The 19,953-nt window shown below is 38.9% G+C and overlaps 1 protein-coding gene across 2 annotated transcripts in view; it reads right to left on the bottom strand.

Moving 5' to 3' along the window:
* The window catches only part of LOC5569942, a 228,339-nt gene that overhangs the window by 49,636 nt on the left and 158,750 nt on the right, over positions 1-19,953 (bottom strand). For both annotated transcript variants that reach the window (XM_021848798.1, XM_001658787.2), the window contains exon 4: positions 10,783-10,863. In XM_021848798.1, coding sequence (XP_021704490.1) covers positions 10,783-10,863 — 81 coding nt within the window. The remainder of the gene's footprint in view (positions 1-10,782; positions 10,864-19,953) is intronic.

The raw sequence follows: 19,953 nt of genomic DNA, 5'->3' as shown, positions 1-19,953 counted from the left end.
GGTATAACTTTACTGAATGTAAGATAATCCAATGTTGTAGTATTTCATTGTAGTCTGGTAGTATTATACTAAGGTAGAATAGCTTGTTTTATAAATAAGAAAAAAATAATTGCTATGATAAGTGATAAAATGTCCATTGAAGTCGTGGTTTGCACTTAAAATGAATTTTTGTTCATATTGGTCTGGTTTACAAAGTGAAAATCAGAGCATTCACAAAAAAGTTTCAGAAACTTTAAGTTAATCATATTGCGTTTTGAATAGATAAATATTGATAAAATTTGATAAATATATGTGCGATAACTGCAGATTGAAATTGGGCTCTGCCTATGAGCGTGCCGCTGGAAATATTTTTCGTAAATTCTTAAATTGATAAAATAAGTTTATAATTGAAATATTTCCAAAATATTTCCTGTAGTGAATCAGTATTATAACCACTTTCAAAAAATATTATCACCAATGATGTCAGTTAGACAAGCGCAAAATAATGTTATCTTGAATTTGTATGAGAATATACTGGACACGGTGTAGAGTTTATTAGAAATCACCAGATTTTGGACATAATCCTCCATAACCAGTTATACACTCTAACGATCCCTCAAGAAGCTCTCAGTGTCCACTTGTAATCTGCAGATATCCTCATGAATTCGTTAAAATTTCTGAAAAGTCCCACAAGAACGAAGAATCCCTTAAGGATTCTCCGGGGTACAGTTAGGAAACTCATAGACTCAGCTCGTAAGGGACATTTTGATGATGTTGAGACCCGTATCCTTGATTAATAATCTTGTACAGAATTCTGGATCGTCTTTTAACAAATCTAACGCCTTATAGAGTCTATAGAAAAGAGAGAACGTAGCTTTAAATAGTTGACGCAGAAAGATCAATATACACACCAATACCACAGACAAAAAGTAAAATCACTCTCAGTCGTATTTATCGCACGCTTCAATAGTATTATTGAAAATAAATTGTAGTTTGGACTGTATGTGCATTTGTCATGTTATTTAATGACATTTAAAAAAAGTTATAATACACGAAATTTTGCTGCACATATTTGTATCTATTATTGCGGTGTGTTATTACATACGCAATGTACCGTTTTGTCTCAAATTCCGAACAGACTCATATTTCGAACACTTGGTTTTTGTATGGCGATTTGGTTGAAATGTTTCGCTGAAATACGTCACCAAATAACAAGGAAATGGCAGTCAATTGCAATTCAATTTTAACGTCTCCAATATAATTTATATCGCGGGAGTAGTAATGATTCTCTAGTTTGAGACCAGTAGAACAAGCTCAGATAAATTTATTTGTGAAATTATTCATTCGAATACGATTCATTCGTCCTGTTCGGAATTCGAATCAAGGTGTTCGGAATATGAGACAGAATAAACAGAGTTTTCGGCGTTTGAATCAAAATATTATTCTATGCTTTTACGTTGAAACAATACTAAAACTTATTGAATCAACATTATTATTGGTACACCCGAAAGCTAACAGTTAGACTTTGCGAAGAAATTAAAATTTACACAAATATCAGCCAATTTATACCAGTCAGATGCATTTGAAGTCACTGTTGGCCTTAAGTGTTCAGAATATGAGTCAAAACGGTATATAAATCCATAATAATAAAGACAGCGAGACAAAATGTATGATTGTAACTCTGTGTGAGTCATAGATTTTTCGTTGCTCTTATGTCGGTGCTGGTGCTTTGTTCGAACAAGCTGTTCCAAATCTGAAGAACAGTGTTTTTTTTTATTGTATCACCTACTGGCAGACTCAAGTGGGCTGGTCACTCAATATGAATGCCTATGAAAAAAGAATGGTCTTAAGTTGAGATACTGGTGGAGATTATTGGTCTCATGAAACGTTGCCTATGTATGACCAATGACCATTCTGAATTAAATAAGCGCGTACGCGAGTCCTTAGTAGTTGGTGAGATTTGGGGAAACATCGACGAAAATGGAGATCTGGAATGTAATCGGTATGGAGTTGACATGCTATTCAAGTGACTAAAGCAACAGACACGATAATATTTACAAAAATTTACAAATTTTAATGGTATTGAAAAATGTTGCCAAAAACGGATCCATTTTGTTGCCAAAATCGGGGGGTGCCAAAATCGGAGCATGCCAAAAACGGAGCATGCCAAAAACGGAATCCCACTGTACTTTATATTTTTTTGGTATTGTATTTTTTATCCAGGTAGGTAGCGCACGTGAACGGATGTGTTGAAAATTGAACTGTCACGTTTTTATCGTCTCGGTAAATTATTAGATTCGGTTGGCGAAACGGCTGGTGCAGTTTGAGGATAAAAGTGTCTATGGTGGAAGTATAATGATTTATTATGTACGCGCTCTGCTGAGCAATTTTTCGTTAAAGCCCAAAGATGAAGATGCATCGAAGCCGGACCTTAAGTTTTCATGAGCACAGGTCTGAAGAGCCGGACAGCGGATCCGGCTGATGGCTTGATCGAATGATCACTCGCTGGTGGTGAACAAGCGATCAGATTTACAGCTTGAATCGCTGTCTGGTTCTCTAGATTTGTGCTCATGAGGGTTTGAGTTTTGGCTTCGTTTCATCTTCACTAGAAAATTCTTTTTTTTTCATATTGCGTCGTCGGGTCGCCGGAGTTTTTTTTTCGTTTTAGTTTGCACGTGTTTTAAGTGCAATCGAGTTCAGGTTTTCACATCGCTGGAGTGATATTTTGCTTTTTGTGGCATGAGCGTACTGATGAAAGTAGCTTACAGCTGCTCAAATAAGGATGGATGGTCAATTTCGAGCGCGTGAACCTAAAAAATAACGTTTGTGATTGAATACTAAGAAAAAAATGTTACTGAATAACTAAAGTTAATGCATGTATGAGTATTTTCTATTCTTTTTTTTAATTTATTCTGCGATTCTTCCGGAATTTCATCTTATGATCTTAGAATTGAATAACTTCAGGATTCTTCTAGAAATTGCAAAGCTCTCTGGGATTCTTCTGATAATCTCACTGAAATTCTACCTGGAATCCCTCTGAAATTCTTCCGGTAATCCACATGGAATCTTTTATACGGAATCCTTCTGAAATTCATCAGGCATCATCCCTCTATAGTTCTTTCATGAACGTTTTTCGAAATGTTCCGTTCAAAATTTTTTTTGGATTACTCCGGAAATGCTTCTGAGATTCTTCTTACAATTTATTTATGATACTACAGAAACGAAACTATAATAGTTTCGGAAATCCTCCTGAAATTATAATAGTTATATCTCTGATAGTTCTGTAATTTTTCCGAAAATCTTGCTGGAACTTTCTCTTGGATTTTTTTTTTAGAAATGCTTCCGCGTTTTTTCTGTAAATTTCACTGAAATTCTGCCGAAAATGTTTCTATGATTGCTTTCCAGAGGGATGGAGTTATTTGAAAAGATCTGGGATTCTTCTGAATATACTTTGAAGATTTTTCCAGAAATCTTTCGGGGTTTCTTACAAGAATCCTTCTGGATTTTTTTTTCAGAAATCCATCTGAAATTATTATATTAAATCCTCTGATTTTTTTCCAGAATTCCATCAGTAATTCTTTCTTAATGTTCCTGGGACTTTATTGGATATCCTTCTTAGATTATTTCAGGATTAATCCGGTTCTTCTGGAATTCTCCCGGAAATCCATCTAAAATTATAGTAAAAATCTATTCTTTCGCTGTTGGATTTTTCCGTTCAAAATCTTGGGATTCTTGCGGAAATCGCCATAGAATACTTCGGTAAATCCTGTTGAAATTCTTCCAGATATCTTTCGGGGATTCATTTAACATTAATTTTTATGGAAATCTATCCGAAATTATTCAAGAATTTTCTCAGGAATTCTTTCAAAAACTCATAAGAAATTGTGTTGGATTTGGCGGAAATCCAGCTTTAGTTTTCCAGAAATCTCTCTGGGAATATTTAGAGTTCTGATATTATGATACAATCTCTCTGTAATTCTTCAGGAAATATTCTTGATTTTTTTGTGATTTATTAGTTCATTTCCTTGAACATTTTCAGAAATTCTTGGTGGAATCTTTAGAAAATTCCCCTTGAATTGAAATGGAAATTCCTTAAGAAAACTTCCGGACATCGGACAACTTCTGGGATTCTGTTGGATATCACTATGAAACGTATTCAAAAATACATTTGTAATTCTTCTATAAATCCTCATGGAATTCTTACAGATTTCCTTTGTAAATCCTTAAGTAATTATTCCAGAGTTCCCCCAGAAATTCATTCAAAAATCTCTCTGATTCTTTTGCAAATTATCCCTGAATTCTCCTGGACATTCTTCCACAATTCCAAAGAAATTCCCAGAAGGATTCCAGAAAGATACACGCTCAAAAAAGTGTTCTGGAAAACTTGAACTGTCAAAAATACACCATGAACTACCATCATGTTTACATGAACGTTCTCGGAACTAGGCAACGCGTTCATATATAGACCTATGCACGTGTTCACTATTTGACGTTTGAGCGGTGCCGTGTTATTTATGTGACCATGGCACCGCTCAAACGTCAAATTAGTGAACCCGTGCATCGATCCATACATGATCTAGTTCACGGTGTTTTTTTTGCTTGTTGACGAGTTCACGACTGCTGTTCATGGATACGAGAACGGATATTTTTTTCTGTGTATTCGGAAGAGTCCTAGAACTATTAACTGAAGAATCCCAAAGGTATTTCCGGAAGAATACCATAACGAGGTTTATTTGGCTTTACATCAATTATCTTGATAAAGCCTCGCCAACAATATTTCGCCAATTTCCTCGGTTCATGGCCGCTTCTCTCCATCCTCGACTGTGACCCACGCTCTCCAGGTCCTGGTGTACCTGATCAATCCACCTAGCTCGCTGCGCCCCACGCCTTCTTGTTCCGACCGGATTCGTGGCGAACACCATCTTTACAGGGTTGTTGTCCGGCATTCTTGCAACATGCCCTGCCCAGCGTATCCTTCCAGCTTTAGCTACCTTCACGATACTGGGTTCGCCGTAGAGTTGAGCGAGCTCGTGGTTCATCCTTCGCCGCCACACGCCGTTCTCCTGCACGCCGCCGAAGATCGTCCTTAGCACTCGGCGTTCGAAAACCCCAAGAGCTTGCAAGTCCTCCTCGAGCATAGTCCACGCCTCATGCCCATAGAGGACTACCGGTCTTATGAGCGCTTTGTACATCGTGCATTTGGTGCGGGGTGAATCTTTCTTGACCGCAGTTTCTTCTGGAGCCCATAGTAGGCACGACTTCCGCTGATGATGCACCTTCGTATTTCCCGACTAACATTGTTGTCAGCCGTCAACAAGGATCCGAGGTAGACGAACTCGTCCACCACCTCGAAGGTATCCCCGTCTATCGTAACACTGCTTCCTAGGCGGGTCCTGTCGCGCTCAGTTCCGCCAACCAGCATGTACTTTGTTTTCGACGCATTCACCATTAGCCCGACTCTTGTTGCTTCGCGTTTCAGGCGGGTGAACAAATCTGCCACCGTTTCAAATTTTCTCCCAATAATATCCATGTCGTCCGCGAAGCAAACAAATTGTCCGGATCTCGTGAAAATCGTGCCTCGACTGTTAAGTCCGGCTCTCCGCATGACACCTTCAAGCGCAATATTGAACAACAGGCACGAAAGTCCATCGCCTTGTCGTAGTCCCCGCCGAGACTCGAACGAACTGGAGTGTTCGCCCGAGATCTTCACGCAGTTTTGCACACCGTCCATCGTTGCTCTGATCAATCTTGTGAGCTTCCCGGGAAAGCTGTTCTCGTCCATGATTTTCCATAGCTCTATGCGGTCGATACTATCGTATGCCGCCTTGAAATCGATGAACAAATGGTGCGTAGGGACCTGGTACTCACGGCATTTCTGGAGGATTTGCCGCACGGAAAAGATCTGGTCCGTTGTCGAGCGGCCGTCGATGAAACCTGCTTGATAACTTCCCACGAACTCGTTTGCTATAGGTGATAGACGACGGAAGAGAATCTGGGATAGCACTTTATAGGCGGCGTTTAGGATGGTGATTGCACGATAATTTTCACACTCCAGTTTGTCGCCCTTTTTGTAGATAGGGCATATAACGCCTTGCTTCCACTCTTCCGGTAGTTGTTCCGTTTCCCAGATTCTGACTATCAGCCGATGCAGACAAGCGGCCAACCTGTCCGGGCCCATCTTGATGAGTTCGGCTCCGATACCATCCTTGCCAGCGGCTTTGTTGTTCTTGAGCTGTTGAATGGCATCCTTAACTTCCCCCATCGTGGGAGCTGGTTGATTTCCGCTATCCGCTGTGCTGACGTAGCCATCGCCTTCGCTGTCCTGACCTTCTGTGCCTGTGTTCTCTGCGCCATTCAGGTGTTCATCGTAGTGCTGCTTCCACCTTTCGATCACCTCGCGTCCGTCCGTCAAGATGCTCCCATCCTTATCCCGGCACATCTCAGCTCGCGGCACGAAGCCTTTGCGGGATGTGTTGAGCTTCTGATAGAACTTCCGCGTTTCTTGAGAACGGTACAGCAACTCCATCTCTTGGCATTCCACCTCTTCCAGGCGGCGCTTTTTGTCCTGGAATCGGCGGGTTTGCTGTTTCCGCTTCAGTCTGTATCGTTCCACGTTTTGCCGCGTACCATGCTGCAGCATTGCAGCCCGCGCTGCATTCTTCTCCTCTAAAACCTCTTGGCACTCCTCGTCGAACCAATCGTTTCTTGAGCTCCGTTCCACATATCCGACAACGCTTTCGGCAGCGTCGTTAATGGCTGCTTTGACTGTCCTCCAGCAGTCCTCAAGAGGGGCCCTATCGAGCTCGCCCTCATCCGGCAACGCTGCCTCAAGATGCTGCGCGTACGCATTGGCGACATCCGGTTGTTTCAGCCGCTCGAGATTGTACCGGGGCGGGCGTCGGTACCGTACATTGTTGATGACGGATAGTTTTGGGCGCAGTTTCACCATCACCAGGTAGTGGTCGGAGTCAATGTTGGCGCCACGATAGGTTCTGACGTCGGTTATGTCGGAGAAGTGCCGTCCATCGATCAAAACGTGGTCGATTTGCGATTCTGTCTGCTGAGGTGATCTCCAGGTGTACCGATACGGGAGGCTGTGCTGGAAATAGGTGCTACGAATGGCCATGTTCTTGGAGGCGGCGAAATCTATCAGTCGTAGGCCGTTCTCGTTCGTCAGCCGGTGGGCGCTGAACTTTCCAATCGTCGGTCTGAACTACCATAACGAATAACGGGAGAATCCCAGGAAAACTTCCGGCAGCATACTTTAATGATATCTGGATGATATGGTATTTCCGGATGAATCTCAAAAGGTTTCACGGAAGAGCAGGAATAACTCCAGAAAAAAAACCGTATGAATGTTTGAAAGAAATTATGCAGGCTGCCATCAGGATTTTCGGAAGGAATCCAGGAGTATTCCAGAAGAATTTCCAACAAAAATCCTAGGGTGATACTCGAAAGAATAATCACACGAAGATTTCTTGAAAAATCCAGGAGCAATGCCCAAAAGCATCCCAAAAGTAATTCCGGAAGAACTTATGTAATAATATAGTAGGAAGTATTCAGAGCATCCTCAGAAAGATTTCTAAAAAAATCCCATAAAGTTTTCTGAAAAATTCCTCCAAAGATATCCGGATGAATTCTAATAGGATTTTCGAAAAAAGTCCCAGAAGTATTATAAGGAAATTGACGAAAAAATTAGACTCATTTCAGAAGAATTAGAGAAGGGTTTTCGTTAGAATCCAATGGCATTCTCGTAAGAATCTCAGGAGAATTACCGGAATAATCTTAGAAACATTTTCAGAAGAATCTCGGAGTTCGGAGGAATTCCAGAAGAAATTCTATTAGAGCCCTAGGAATTTTTTGGAAGAATCATCTAAAAATATCCGGTAGAATTGCATCAGGATTTTCAGTTCAAACTTCGGTAATATTTCCGAGAAAAAGTAATAAAAATTCAATAACCAGGATTTAAAAAAAATCCCAAGGAGATACGCACAAAAATCAAGAAGAATAAACGGCGGTGGTGTCGGCGTGGCGCGGCGGCGCACACTCCTAATTAAACGTAACTTTTCAAAATAACCTATTTTTCATTGAGAGGCTTCCCTTGTTTACTTTCTCTTCAATCAATAACTGAAATGATACTTTGCCTATCTGTAAAAATATTGTGGGTAAACAAGTGCTTCATCTCCCCAAAATAGGCACCTTTGGTCACGAGCAATAGTACAATAGCACATGTTTTAAAATATTTCAACTGATATTTTTCTTAACTGTCCAAAAAGATGATAAATGCTATCACGGAAAACGGTATAACAATGAGAAAATGAAAAAAAGAACATCTTTATGTAAGTATTGGAGAGAGTTTTGACAAAGTTCTTGAGTTATTTCTTGTTATAAATTTAACAAAGCCAATTTTTTTTTTGAAATTTGTTTCATAATTTTTTTGAAATGAAAAAAAAAAAAAACTGTTGTGTGCATTTCAATACAGTTTTTGGTATTCTCAACCGGCCGTAAATAATCAGCTAAGAATACCAAAAAAAATGCAAAAAAAAATATGTTGTACGCATCTCGGTGCAAACGTTGATTTTTACATCACTTTTCAAAATTATCTAACTCAAAAAGCCTCGCACGCTATGTCCAAACCAGCAGATTATGAAAATTGAATGTACTTCGGATTTTGCACACTTGCTGGTAGGAAAGCTTTCCCGCTTGTTGATATGGGCTCATCTGAAATTGATTTCGCTGAAATTTTGTCACGGATTCGAGCTCCATCGCGGTTTTGACGTGAAAGCCGTTTGAGGTTTGAATTCCACGTATGGAACGATTAAGTTGATATCAAGTGCGATGACAGACGGATCAGATGGGATTTATACTGTAATGAAATTGATTGCGCCAATTATGGAACGATTTTATGACTTTTATCATTTGTTTTTAACAAGAAGGAAGTTTATCAATCTACCGAATATTATGAGAGCTTCTTATTCATTTTCGTAGAAAGACGTTCTAGACTTTGTCCTAGTCCCTTTAGCCTCATCCTTGGCCACTCGTGAGGAAATTATTTTTCTTCATTTTCCACATATTCACTAATGTTGAAATTGAAAAAAAAAGATCATTCAGGTGAATAATTTAACAAATATTTCATCTCAAAACACATTTTAGGGGTTTTCATGGTTTTAATAAAGGTGTGCAAATAGATTTGAAGGCACACAAATTGAGTAGCAATTGAATGTGTTACTTGCAAATCCAATTACATTTTATCGAAATAGAAAATAAATCAAACAACAAAAAATGTTCGGTATTGGGATCAATCATGACAAGTGGTATCATTATCAAATCAAATAACAGTTACGAATGTGCTTGGAGCAATCGGTGACTTAGAAGTGGTTCAAATAGCAATTCCACACGGCGGCGGTTGGTAGGCATCCGGGAAATCAAACCACAATCAGAGTTGATTCGTATTCCCCATGGTATTTGCACTGCTCGTTTCGAAACGGCGATTGAATTTGGAAGTAGAGGTAAACGGGTCAAAATGAGCACTCTAAATATGAGATCAAGTTAATCCTAACATTCTTATTTGAAAAAAAAAACACGTTACCATATTTGAAAACATTACAACCTCCAACTATCAAAAGTTTTGAAAAGTCAAAAATAGTTTGCTAAATAACAATTAATAAAATAGCTGTTTATCCTCGATCAGAAAAAAATTAAATTGCTGTTAATCCACTAAATAATTATTTAAATTAAAATACTTTGTCCATTCGAATATTGAAATTAATTGTGTAAAACGGATGCAGTATACTGTTCTATAAATATACGGCAAAAAAGTATGATTGAATTTGTTTACACACCAAAACTGTCAAATTTTAATGGTGAAATGTTTTATGAAAAAGTAAATTTTTGAACTTTAATGTACACATGACAATATTTACATAGTAATATTGATTTCTGAGTTTAAATTTTTGGACGTCTTATCAATTTATTATTATACATTAGAATCCTTAATAATTTATTGAAAAACTTCGTGGCCATCTTGCCCCGCCTATCCCTACATATATTCTGCTTTTGTGATATGGTTGCGTCGCACAAGACGATGGCGATACACCAAGCTGCGTGACCAAAAAGCACATTCGTGTTGTTCACATATTCCTTTAAGTGAAATGGTATTATATCGCCCGCCTTCCAAGTTGATTTCATTTCTGCACGGAAATTGATTCAATCAAATTGCTTCCTGAGCGTATTGACACATTTCGGCGAAACAACCAGCTGTGGAAAATAAAGGATTAATTCGCCGGTATGTCTTTTCCATCGAATTCCACTTACAGTTGATCAACAGAAGTAGAACCATCTTTTTTGTAAGGGTTTTTTTGTAATTTTATGAAAGTTGTTTTTTTTACTAAAAAAATATATTAGTTAGGTATGTAATTATTGTTTTTCATAATTTCTTCCAAATATTTTTTTGTTCAAAATAAACACGTTTAGTTTCGTGAAATCGACTTCGAAGCTTATAAACTTTATCACACATTTTTTTTTGCTGACTTACTTTTAAGATACCAATTTTTCGTTCATACCATGGCTTCCTTATGCCTGGCTTATTCGTGAAGCAAACAAGTTATGTAGAGAATTCACTCTTAAGTTCTTTCGATCACATATTTACTAATGTGTATCAATATCAGTCTTCAAGACTACATTTTTTGTAATAAAATCTACATTTTCACGAATGGAATATAAAATATATAGGATTTTTTTTATATCTGGTCAGCCAACCCTTCTAGTAAGATTTTTTTTCTATCGCCCCTAATCGATCCTTACCTGGTACATTTCGTCCTCGCCGGGCGGATCCAGACACTCGAATTCACAGCATCGCTCTCCCACACGGAACTTTTTACAAAACTGAAACGGAAAAGAAAGATAAATGCAATAAGTAAACATTAAAGCAATGCTGCTCGCAGATTCGGGAAGCATAATATTCATTCAAGAGTTATCAATTTCAATTGCGAATCTTTCAAGTTCGGGTTGTTTGTGTTGGAAATCAAAATATATCGGTAAAGAAATTACAACTTCTCAGCCAGAAAAATATTTGCTGGCCTAACGATTCAACGGAAATTTGATGGCTCCAAAGTTTGCATGGAAATCATAGACAGGAATGAAAGATCACAACTTTTCAGTGAGAAGTTCTCACTCTCCTTCATTTATCTACGAGGATGATTGTATCTATAGTTGCGACAAACTTTTGACTTTTTGCAACTGCCCTACCTTGTGCGAGTCCCTTTTCCACAGAAAAGTAACTGTTCGGGAACAACTTAAAGAGATGAATGGAGCTAGTTTACGCTTCGTAGCGAGTTCAATCGACTTAAAATGCTAGTTTACGGTTGTGGTCCGTATCCTTTGGTTTGATAGAAGGAAGATAATGCATAGTTTAACCCATGAGCGATAACATTGTTTAATGGACACCAGAGAGGGAGGATAATCTAGGATTAAACTTATGATGACCTTCTGTTGACCAAAAGACAGTCCTTAGACCACCATTCCTCTTCATCGCACATCTTCTCTTCTTCTTGGCATTACGTCCTCACTGGGACAGAGCCTACTTCTCAGCTTAGTGTTCTTATGAGCACTTCCACAGTTATTAACTAAGAGCTTCCTTTGCCAAATTTGCCATTTTCGCATTTGTATATCGTGTGGCAGGTACGATGATACTTTATGCCCAGGGAAGTCAAGGAAATTTCCATTACGAAAAGATCCTGGACCGACCGGGAATCGAACCCAGACACCTTCAGCATGGCTTTGCTTTGTAGCCGCGGACTCTAACCCCTCGGCTAAGGAAGGCCCCCAATCTTCATCGCACATACTATTGCAAATACTGTCGTTGTGCTTTTATGAGTTTGTCAAAAACGTATGATATATAAAAAAAGTATCATATGAAGTTTAAAGCAAAACCGAGAAAAAACTTGTTCGGCAAAGTTGTTTCTATGACCATTTGCTACAACTTTGCTTAACATACTAACTTACGATTCGTTAATATAAAAAAGTTGGCGTATACGTCACTCTTCCGATCACCGTAAACATTTTTTTGATCCGTACATTTTGTAGTACTGAAAATTCTGAACATATTCTCAAAAGAAATTATGGCTCTAAAATCAATAAATCTTGACGAAAACCTCATGTCCGCCTAAATTAGCTTCCTGGACTAGTGTGCATTGACATGCTGTTTCAATTACCGAGTCCTCTTATTTGTCCTCCTTCTTCTTGTTCATGGCATTAACGTCCTCACTGGGACAGAGCCTACTTCTCAGCTTAATGTTCTTATGAGCACTTCCACAGGTATTAACTGAGAGCTTCTTTTGCCAAAGTTGCCATTTTCGCATTCGTATATCGTGTGGCAGGTACGATGATACTCTATGCCCAGAGAAGTCAAGGAAATTTCCATTACGAAAAGATCCAGGACCGACTGGGATTCAAACCCAGATACCTTCACCATGGCTTTGCTTTGTAGTCGCGGACTCTAACCACTCGGCTAAGGAAGGCCATCCTACTTTTTGAACATGTTACAACCTATACCGCAGCAAGCCTTAAAGCGAAACGATTAATATCCTTTGATCAGGTTTTTGAAATTACAAAATGACGTATGACGGTTGAATAAATAATGGACTTCGTGCTACTGAACTGTCTTTTAATGCTCATATAATGCATCAAACAGACGGTCAAAATTGAAAAGGCTGCAATAGGAAAAGTAACCACATAAACTTCTCTGACGTGTACTACTACAATGCTTACTAATTTTGCAGAACACATACCCCGTTGAATCCTTACTTCCTGCCATTTAGAAGTTTGGAAGCATAGCGTACATGGTTGGCAGTTCTAAAACTCTATTATATGAAAATACAGACAAATAGTAGAAAGCGAAATACAAGAGTTTATCTTCTTAATCGCATGCTAGAGTCATCGGATCTAGTGATGACGAGCTCAAGAAAAGTAACATTGAAGTAATTTGATTATTCAGGTGAGGAGGGAACTGAGTAAATCATAATCAAATTTGGATGTTTCTTTTCAGAGATAAGCATAATTAATTGAATAAGAATTTTAATTTGTATCACCCATTGCATAATACACATCCACACGCAAAAAATTGTGCGGTAAGAACTACCATTTAAGGGAGAGCACTTGAGCGCTCGTACCAGCAATTTTCAGCAGACCAGAAATGCGCTTGATTTTACCATGTCTGTTGTCGAAATCAGATTGATAAAAATATTTCTGTCAAATGTACCAGTTTATTATTAACGTAAGGTACCGCGGGGCAAGTGGGAACGAAAAAAACGATAGTTCAAACAAATTGTTCAATAAAATTTTCAAATGTCAATAATTTTCAAATCCAACAACACAATCACGTTTTGGCAACATATTTGCTGGTGTGTGCATGAAACTAATCGAATAATTTCGAAAATGTGAAAACCTTTTAAGAAAGTTTTAGAATGATCCAATGGATGCAGTTACCTCGCTAAGCGGGGCAAGTGGGACACATCCAGTTTCATGCGTCAATCCACATCAGTAAGTCAACCATTACAATAATAGGATTGATAAGTCATAGATTTTTAATTTTAAGTACATATTTGATGTACATAAGGGATCAACCATAAAATACGTTACGTTTTAGCAAGAAACCCTTTATTTAATAGTATGTCACCTCACATTTAATATTAACTGAAAATTCCTCAATATAAGCGTAAAGAGAAATTAAATATGTTCAAAATATATAATTCATAAGTTGTATTAAAATGTAGCGCATAAACAATCAATAATTGACGAAATTATAAATATGTTTTGTTATTATTTATATGCATGGCAGAAAACCACCTTATGGGATGAAATTGTTTTCCATCACTACTTAATTTGGTAGAAATAACAAATAAAGTTCAAATAACATAGAAAAGTAATCGTTCTCATGATGCATTTCAAATTTCAGCTGTGTGTTTGTTCAATTTTGAAGTCGTGTTTCAAAAATTAAAAATTTATAACAACTAAAGAATAATAACACTTTTTTTTCTCCCTCTTATGCAATTACGTAATTTGAGGTTGATCTTTTTTGATAAAAATCATTTGATTGAATGTTTTAGTGCTACTCTCTAGCAAAATGTATGAAACGTGTACGAAAAGTTTTGATTCTGGTTTTTGTTTTGATAGGTCCCACTTACCCCAGGTACAAATATATTTTGGGGTAAGATAGACCATCGAAAATGTCATATGAAATGAAAACAAAATACTGGTTTATCGTTAGCAGCTTATAAGAAAACTAAAAATTATAGCTTACTGATGGAAATTCGCGAGTCAATGCAAGACGTGAAACGTGTCACAATTTGTCATGCAAGTTGAAAATGGCGCTGAACTGACAACTGTTACATGAACCACATGGTAATAAAAATAACAATATGTTTAGTACTAAATACATTCCTTGTCATTGTATCTTCAACTTTCTAGAAGAATACCCCTATGAAAAACTTTTCCTAGTTGAGCTATAACGAAACGCCCCACTTACCCCGGATTGTCACTTGCCCCGAGGTACCTTAGTAAATTGTTCTGAAATACCATGATAGTTTAAAGTTCAAGCATAGACAGCTTTTATAGTATTTTTTACCAAAGATTTTTGGTACGATTTTTTTTACTATGCAACAAATAAACTACCAAGATGAACAAAATAATGAATTTTTGTTCAAAATCTTCAAATTCAATATACTCAAAACTTTGAATGAAAGTTATCTCAATTATGCGTATTTAAGCACTAGTTATAAATAGTGCTCAGATACACATAATCAATACTTAAAAGTATAAATATTAAAGTTTTCAACAGGCAGAAAAGTGGCAAAGACACGCGAAGACACGGATGAGTCCAAATGGAAAACATAGTACAGATGTTGGCCTTTCCAATGAATATTATTTTGTTTGCAACGTTTTGCAACTTTTCGAGATATTTTAGTGTGAAAAAGGTGAATTTTCTACAATAAAATGCTTATAACTCATAGAAAAAATGAAGATATTGTCTAGGTTTGTTCAGCAAAGTTTCATATTTTGAAAATATATACATAGTCCTAGAACATTGTAAGCCATGAAAATCACTGCGAAAAAAGTTAAGTGAGTATTTGTACTTTTGAAGTGGTTTTTATATGAAAATCGCTATGAATCTTTTATTTTAATAGATAGCGTTAAAGTGTCTTCGACAGCTTTTCTTCATTTGACAATTCCAACAACTTTGTCGAAGACACCAATTGCTTTTATTGATAAACAGAGAAGACAAAAATTTATATCACTTATGAGTAAATTATTAAAAATTTGTCAATGTCAAAAGTTGCCGCTCTACATATGCAGGTGGCAATATTTTCACTCTTTGACACTGAAAAAGCTCATGATCGTTTTTTTGAGTTTAAAACCACTGTGCGGTGGGGCAAGAGTTCGAATCTAATGTGGGGCAAAAGTTCGCTGGCTAAAATGCAAAATTTCGATAATTTTATGACTAGCATACTTTATATCAGCCATAAACTTATGTTTGCAGAAAAATACACACTAAATTTTCATCAAAAAATAAACAGGGTTAATTATAATATACCAGCAGGGTTAATTATAATATATAGCAGTTTTTTTTGCAAATTTTTCGATAGTATGATGATTTCAGGCAATTTGAATTTTTTTCCGTGGGTTCATGTATAAACTTGAACTTTTGCCCCGCTGATTCAAACTTTTGCCCCACTATGGGCCAAAAATTGTTTCCAAGTATTTATGCAAAAACTAGTACACCTCAAAGCACCCTTATAATAGACATAGAAAAGCTCAAAACATAAAATTATTTTTTAATAATAATTTAACTTCGTAGCCATAAGTTTTGTAAATCCCAATCGATTTTTATGATATTTGGGGTGAAAGTCTCTTACTTGAATAGCATTCAAACTACCATAACATTTATAAGTTTTGATTTCAATTGAGTTAGAAATCTGAAAAAGAAACTCTTGCCCCACTTGAACTTTTGTCCCACTTTACTCTTTACTTTGCAATTAGATTAAATGGAGAAATTGATGTGAAATTTACGAAAAAAATACACGTCTACTTGGTGAGAATCGAACTCAGGACTCCTCAGTTGCGTAATGAGTATTACGCAACACATTTTCATCTTTTTTTTGAGTTGCATTATGAATCATTACACAACAATTTTCAGAAATGCAAATGGAGAATGTATCTCGATATAATTTCTGATACCCTCAATTGATCTTCTACGAAATGGCAAGAAGTGTTGTACAAAACTCGTTGCAGAACTCGATTTTTACAGCACTCGCCGTAGTTGTACGTCGTAATGTACGACTCGTTCTGCATACTGCATACTGCAACTTGTTGCGTAAACTACTATTAGTTGATTGTGGGGTGTCACGATACAAATTAAATTTCACCTATGTTTATCATTTATTTAGTTGGTGTTACATCAATTAATTTGATAAAACCTCGTTAACGATGTTACGCCAATTTACTCGGTCCATGGCTGTGTCTCTCCAATCTCGATTTTGGCCCACGTTCTCCAGATCTTGTTGCACCTGATCAAGCCACCTCGCTCGCTGTGCTCCCCGCCTTCTTGTGCCAACCGGATTCGACGCGAACACCATCTTTGCAGGATTGTTGTCTGGTAGTCTTGCAACATGCCCTGTACAGCGCACCCTTCCGGCTTTCGCAACCTTCTGGATACTTGGTTCGCCGTAGAGCCTAGCGAGCTCGTGGTTCATTCTCCGCCGCCACACACCGTTCTCCTGCACTCCGCCAAATATCGTCCTAAGCACCCTTCGTTCGAATACTCCAAGTGCTTGCAGGTCCTCTTCCAGCATGGTCCATGCTTCATGTCCATAGAGAACCACTGGTCTTATAAGCGTTTCGTACATGGTACATTTGGTGCGGGGGTGAATCTTTCTCGACCGCAGCTTTTTCTGGAGCCCATAGTAGGCGCGACTTCCACTGATGATGCGTCTCCGTATTTCACGACTAACGTTGTTATCAGCCGTTAACAAGGATCCGAGGTAGACGAACTCATCAACCACCTCAAAAGTATCCCCTTCTATCGTAACACTGCTTCCTAGGCGGGCTCTGTCGCGCTTGGTTCCGCCTATCAGCATGTACTTTGTTTTTGACGCATTCACCACCGCTTCACGTTTCAGGCGGGTGTACAGATCTGCCACCGTTCCAAATGTTCTGCCGACAATATCCATATCATCCGCGAAGCAAACAAATTGGCTAGATCTTGTGAAAATCGTACCTCGGTTATTGAACCCGGCTCTCCGCATGATACCTTCTAGCGCGATGTTGAACAGCAGGCACGAAAGTCCATCACCCTGTCGAAGTCCCCGGCGGGATTCGAATGAACTGGAATGTTCGCCCGAAATTTTTACGCTATTCTGCACACCGCCCATCGTTGCTCTTATTAGTCTTGTGAGGTTCCCGGGAAAGCCATGATTTTCCATAGCTCTTCGCGGTCGATGCTATCATAAGCCACTTTGAAATCGATGAACAGGTGATGCGTTGGGACTTGGTATTCACGGCATTTCTGGAGGATTTGCCGTACAGTGAAGATTTGGTCCGTTGTCGAGCGGCCGTTGATGAAACCAGCTTGATAACTTCCCACAAACTCATTTGTTATTGGTGATAGACGACGGAAGAGAATATGGGATAGCACTTTGTAGGCGGCATTTAGGATAGTGATCGCACGATAGTTTTCACATTCCAGTTTGTCGCCCTTCTTGTAGATTGGGTATATGACCCGTTGCTTCCACTCCTCCGGCAGCTGTTCGGTTTCACAGATTCTGACAATCAGCCGGTGCAGACAGGCGGCCAACCTCTCCGGGCCCATTTTGATGAGTTCAGCTCCAATACCATCTTTACCAGCGGCCTTATTATTCTTGAGCTTGCTGATGGCATCCTTAACATCCCTCAATGTGAGGGCAGGTTAGTTACCTTCATCCGCCGTGCTGACGTAGTCACTTCCTCCGCTGTCATGACCCTCGTCGCCTGTGTTCTCCGTGCCATTCAGGTGTTCATCTATGTTTATTAATAGCTATTATGCATGATGCATTTTTCCTATGACAATTACAGTCAGAATTGCCAAACACGTTTAAGATTGTTTGATTTCATTTATTTAGTTAACATCTAAACAGATAACACTGAATCAACAATTTCTCACCACAATACTCGGTTCGTGGCCGCATCTCTCCATCCTCGGTTCTGCCCCACGCTCGCCAAATCGAAGCACACTTGATCCGCCCACGTTGCTCCACGCCTTCATAAATGCCAACCGGATCCGACGCGAACACCATCTTTTTAGGGTTGCCGTCCGGCATTTTTGCAACATGCCCTGCCCATCGTATCCTTCCAGCTTTAACCACCATCTGAATACTGGGTTCGCCGTAGAGTTGGGTGAGCTCGTAGTTCATCCTTCGTCGCCACACACCGTTTTCCTGCACACCGCACGTTCGAAGACTCCAAGTGTTTGCAGGTCCTCCTCGAGCATCGTCCACGTTTCATGCCCGTAGAGGACTACCGGTCTTATTAACGTTTTGTACATGGTACATTTGGTGCGGGTGTGAATCTTTTTTGACCGCAGCTTCTTGTGGAGGCCACTGATGATGTGCCTCCGTTTTCACGACTTACGTTATTGTCAGCCATCAGCAAGGATCCAAGCTTAGCTTAGCTTAGCTTAGACTGACTACACATATCAATGGTTGCTATTCCGTGATTGACCGAAGTCAGTGAAAATGCACAAAGAATCAACTAGAAGTTCGGCTGGGATTGGCCATAATCTTCTTCAATGTGCATAATTCAGTGCCTCTATTTATACAGGGTCAATAACGGCGCCGGCCACGTCCTTGCAGTCAGGTGGGATTGGGGGAAGGAATGTTAGTGTGTAACCTTTGCTATTTGGAGACCGTGTTTGCCTCTGCATCTCCACAAAGGTTACTGGGAGGGATGTTTGTTAATGGGGAGGATCGTTGGGTCACAGGATTCACTTTGATAAGCGATTAGACCATGATAAATATATATTGGTGAGATATAAACATGCTTATATGTTAATATAATATTTTCATTTGATATGAACAATACCTATGTAGAGAAAAATTATGCCGACACTTGACGTGACGAACCTTTCAAAGTTTGTTGAATAAAGTGAACCTTTCGCAAGTCTACACTCGTAGTGTTGAACCATTCAAAGGTTTTTTTTAATTACAATAAAGGTAAAGAGAAAAAGGTGTTTTGAAAAAAAAAAAATTAGTCATAAAAAATTTATGAATCAGAATTTATGTCGACACTCACAGTGACGAACCTTTCATAGTTTTTTGAAAAATCATATTTACGTCTCACCGTTTTAATGATTAAAGGTGCAGTCATACATATTTTATAAATTAGAAATAGTAGCATGAAACGAGCTCACCAATTGAACCGTTATCCTTGAGCAGCAATAATCCACTTTCAGCTTCACTCGTTTGCTCGGCTATATAAAACCACTCAGAGAAAATAGGTACGTCACCCGAGAGGGAAAACAACTGACGTCTGTTCGGGCTTTCTTGACGCACTGCCCAGGAGCAAGCGTCAACGTCGAAAGATCAAAAAAGAACTAATCGAACGCGGCACTTTTTCACTTTCACTCGACCGACGCGCGACAAGTTTGATCCTGCCCTCATCGCCGGCTCCCGCAGGAGCAAGTGTCAAGGTTGATGGATCAAACACAACTACTGTCAGCCATCAGCAAGGATCCAAGGTGGACGAACTCGTCGACCACATCGAACGTATCCCCGTCACCACCAGTCCAACTTTTGCTGCCTCGCGTTTCAAATGCTCGCGCCGACAATGTCAGAGTGGTTCAAAAAATCGTTTTTGCTCCACACCGCTCATTCGATTCTAAATCGAATTCTGAGTGTCCTCCCAAAGTTTGAGCTCATTTGGATGAAAACTGAGACTGCACAAGCC

This window comes from Aedes aegypti, chromosome 3, assembly GCF_002204515.2.
Source record: "Aedes aegypti strain LVP_AGWG chromosome 3, AaegL5.0 Primary Assembly, whole genome shotgun sequence".
Lineage (NCBI taxonomy): Eukaryota > Metazoa > Arthropoda > Insecta > Diptera > Culicidae > Aedes > Aedes aegypti.
The sequence above is the reverse complement of the archived record's forward strand: the minus strand, read 5'-3'. Positions and strand labels throughout refer to the sequence as shown.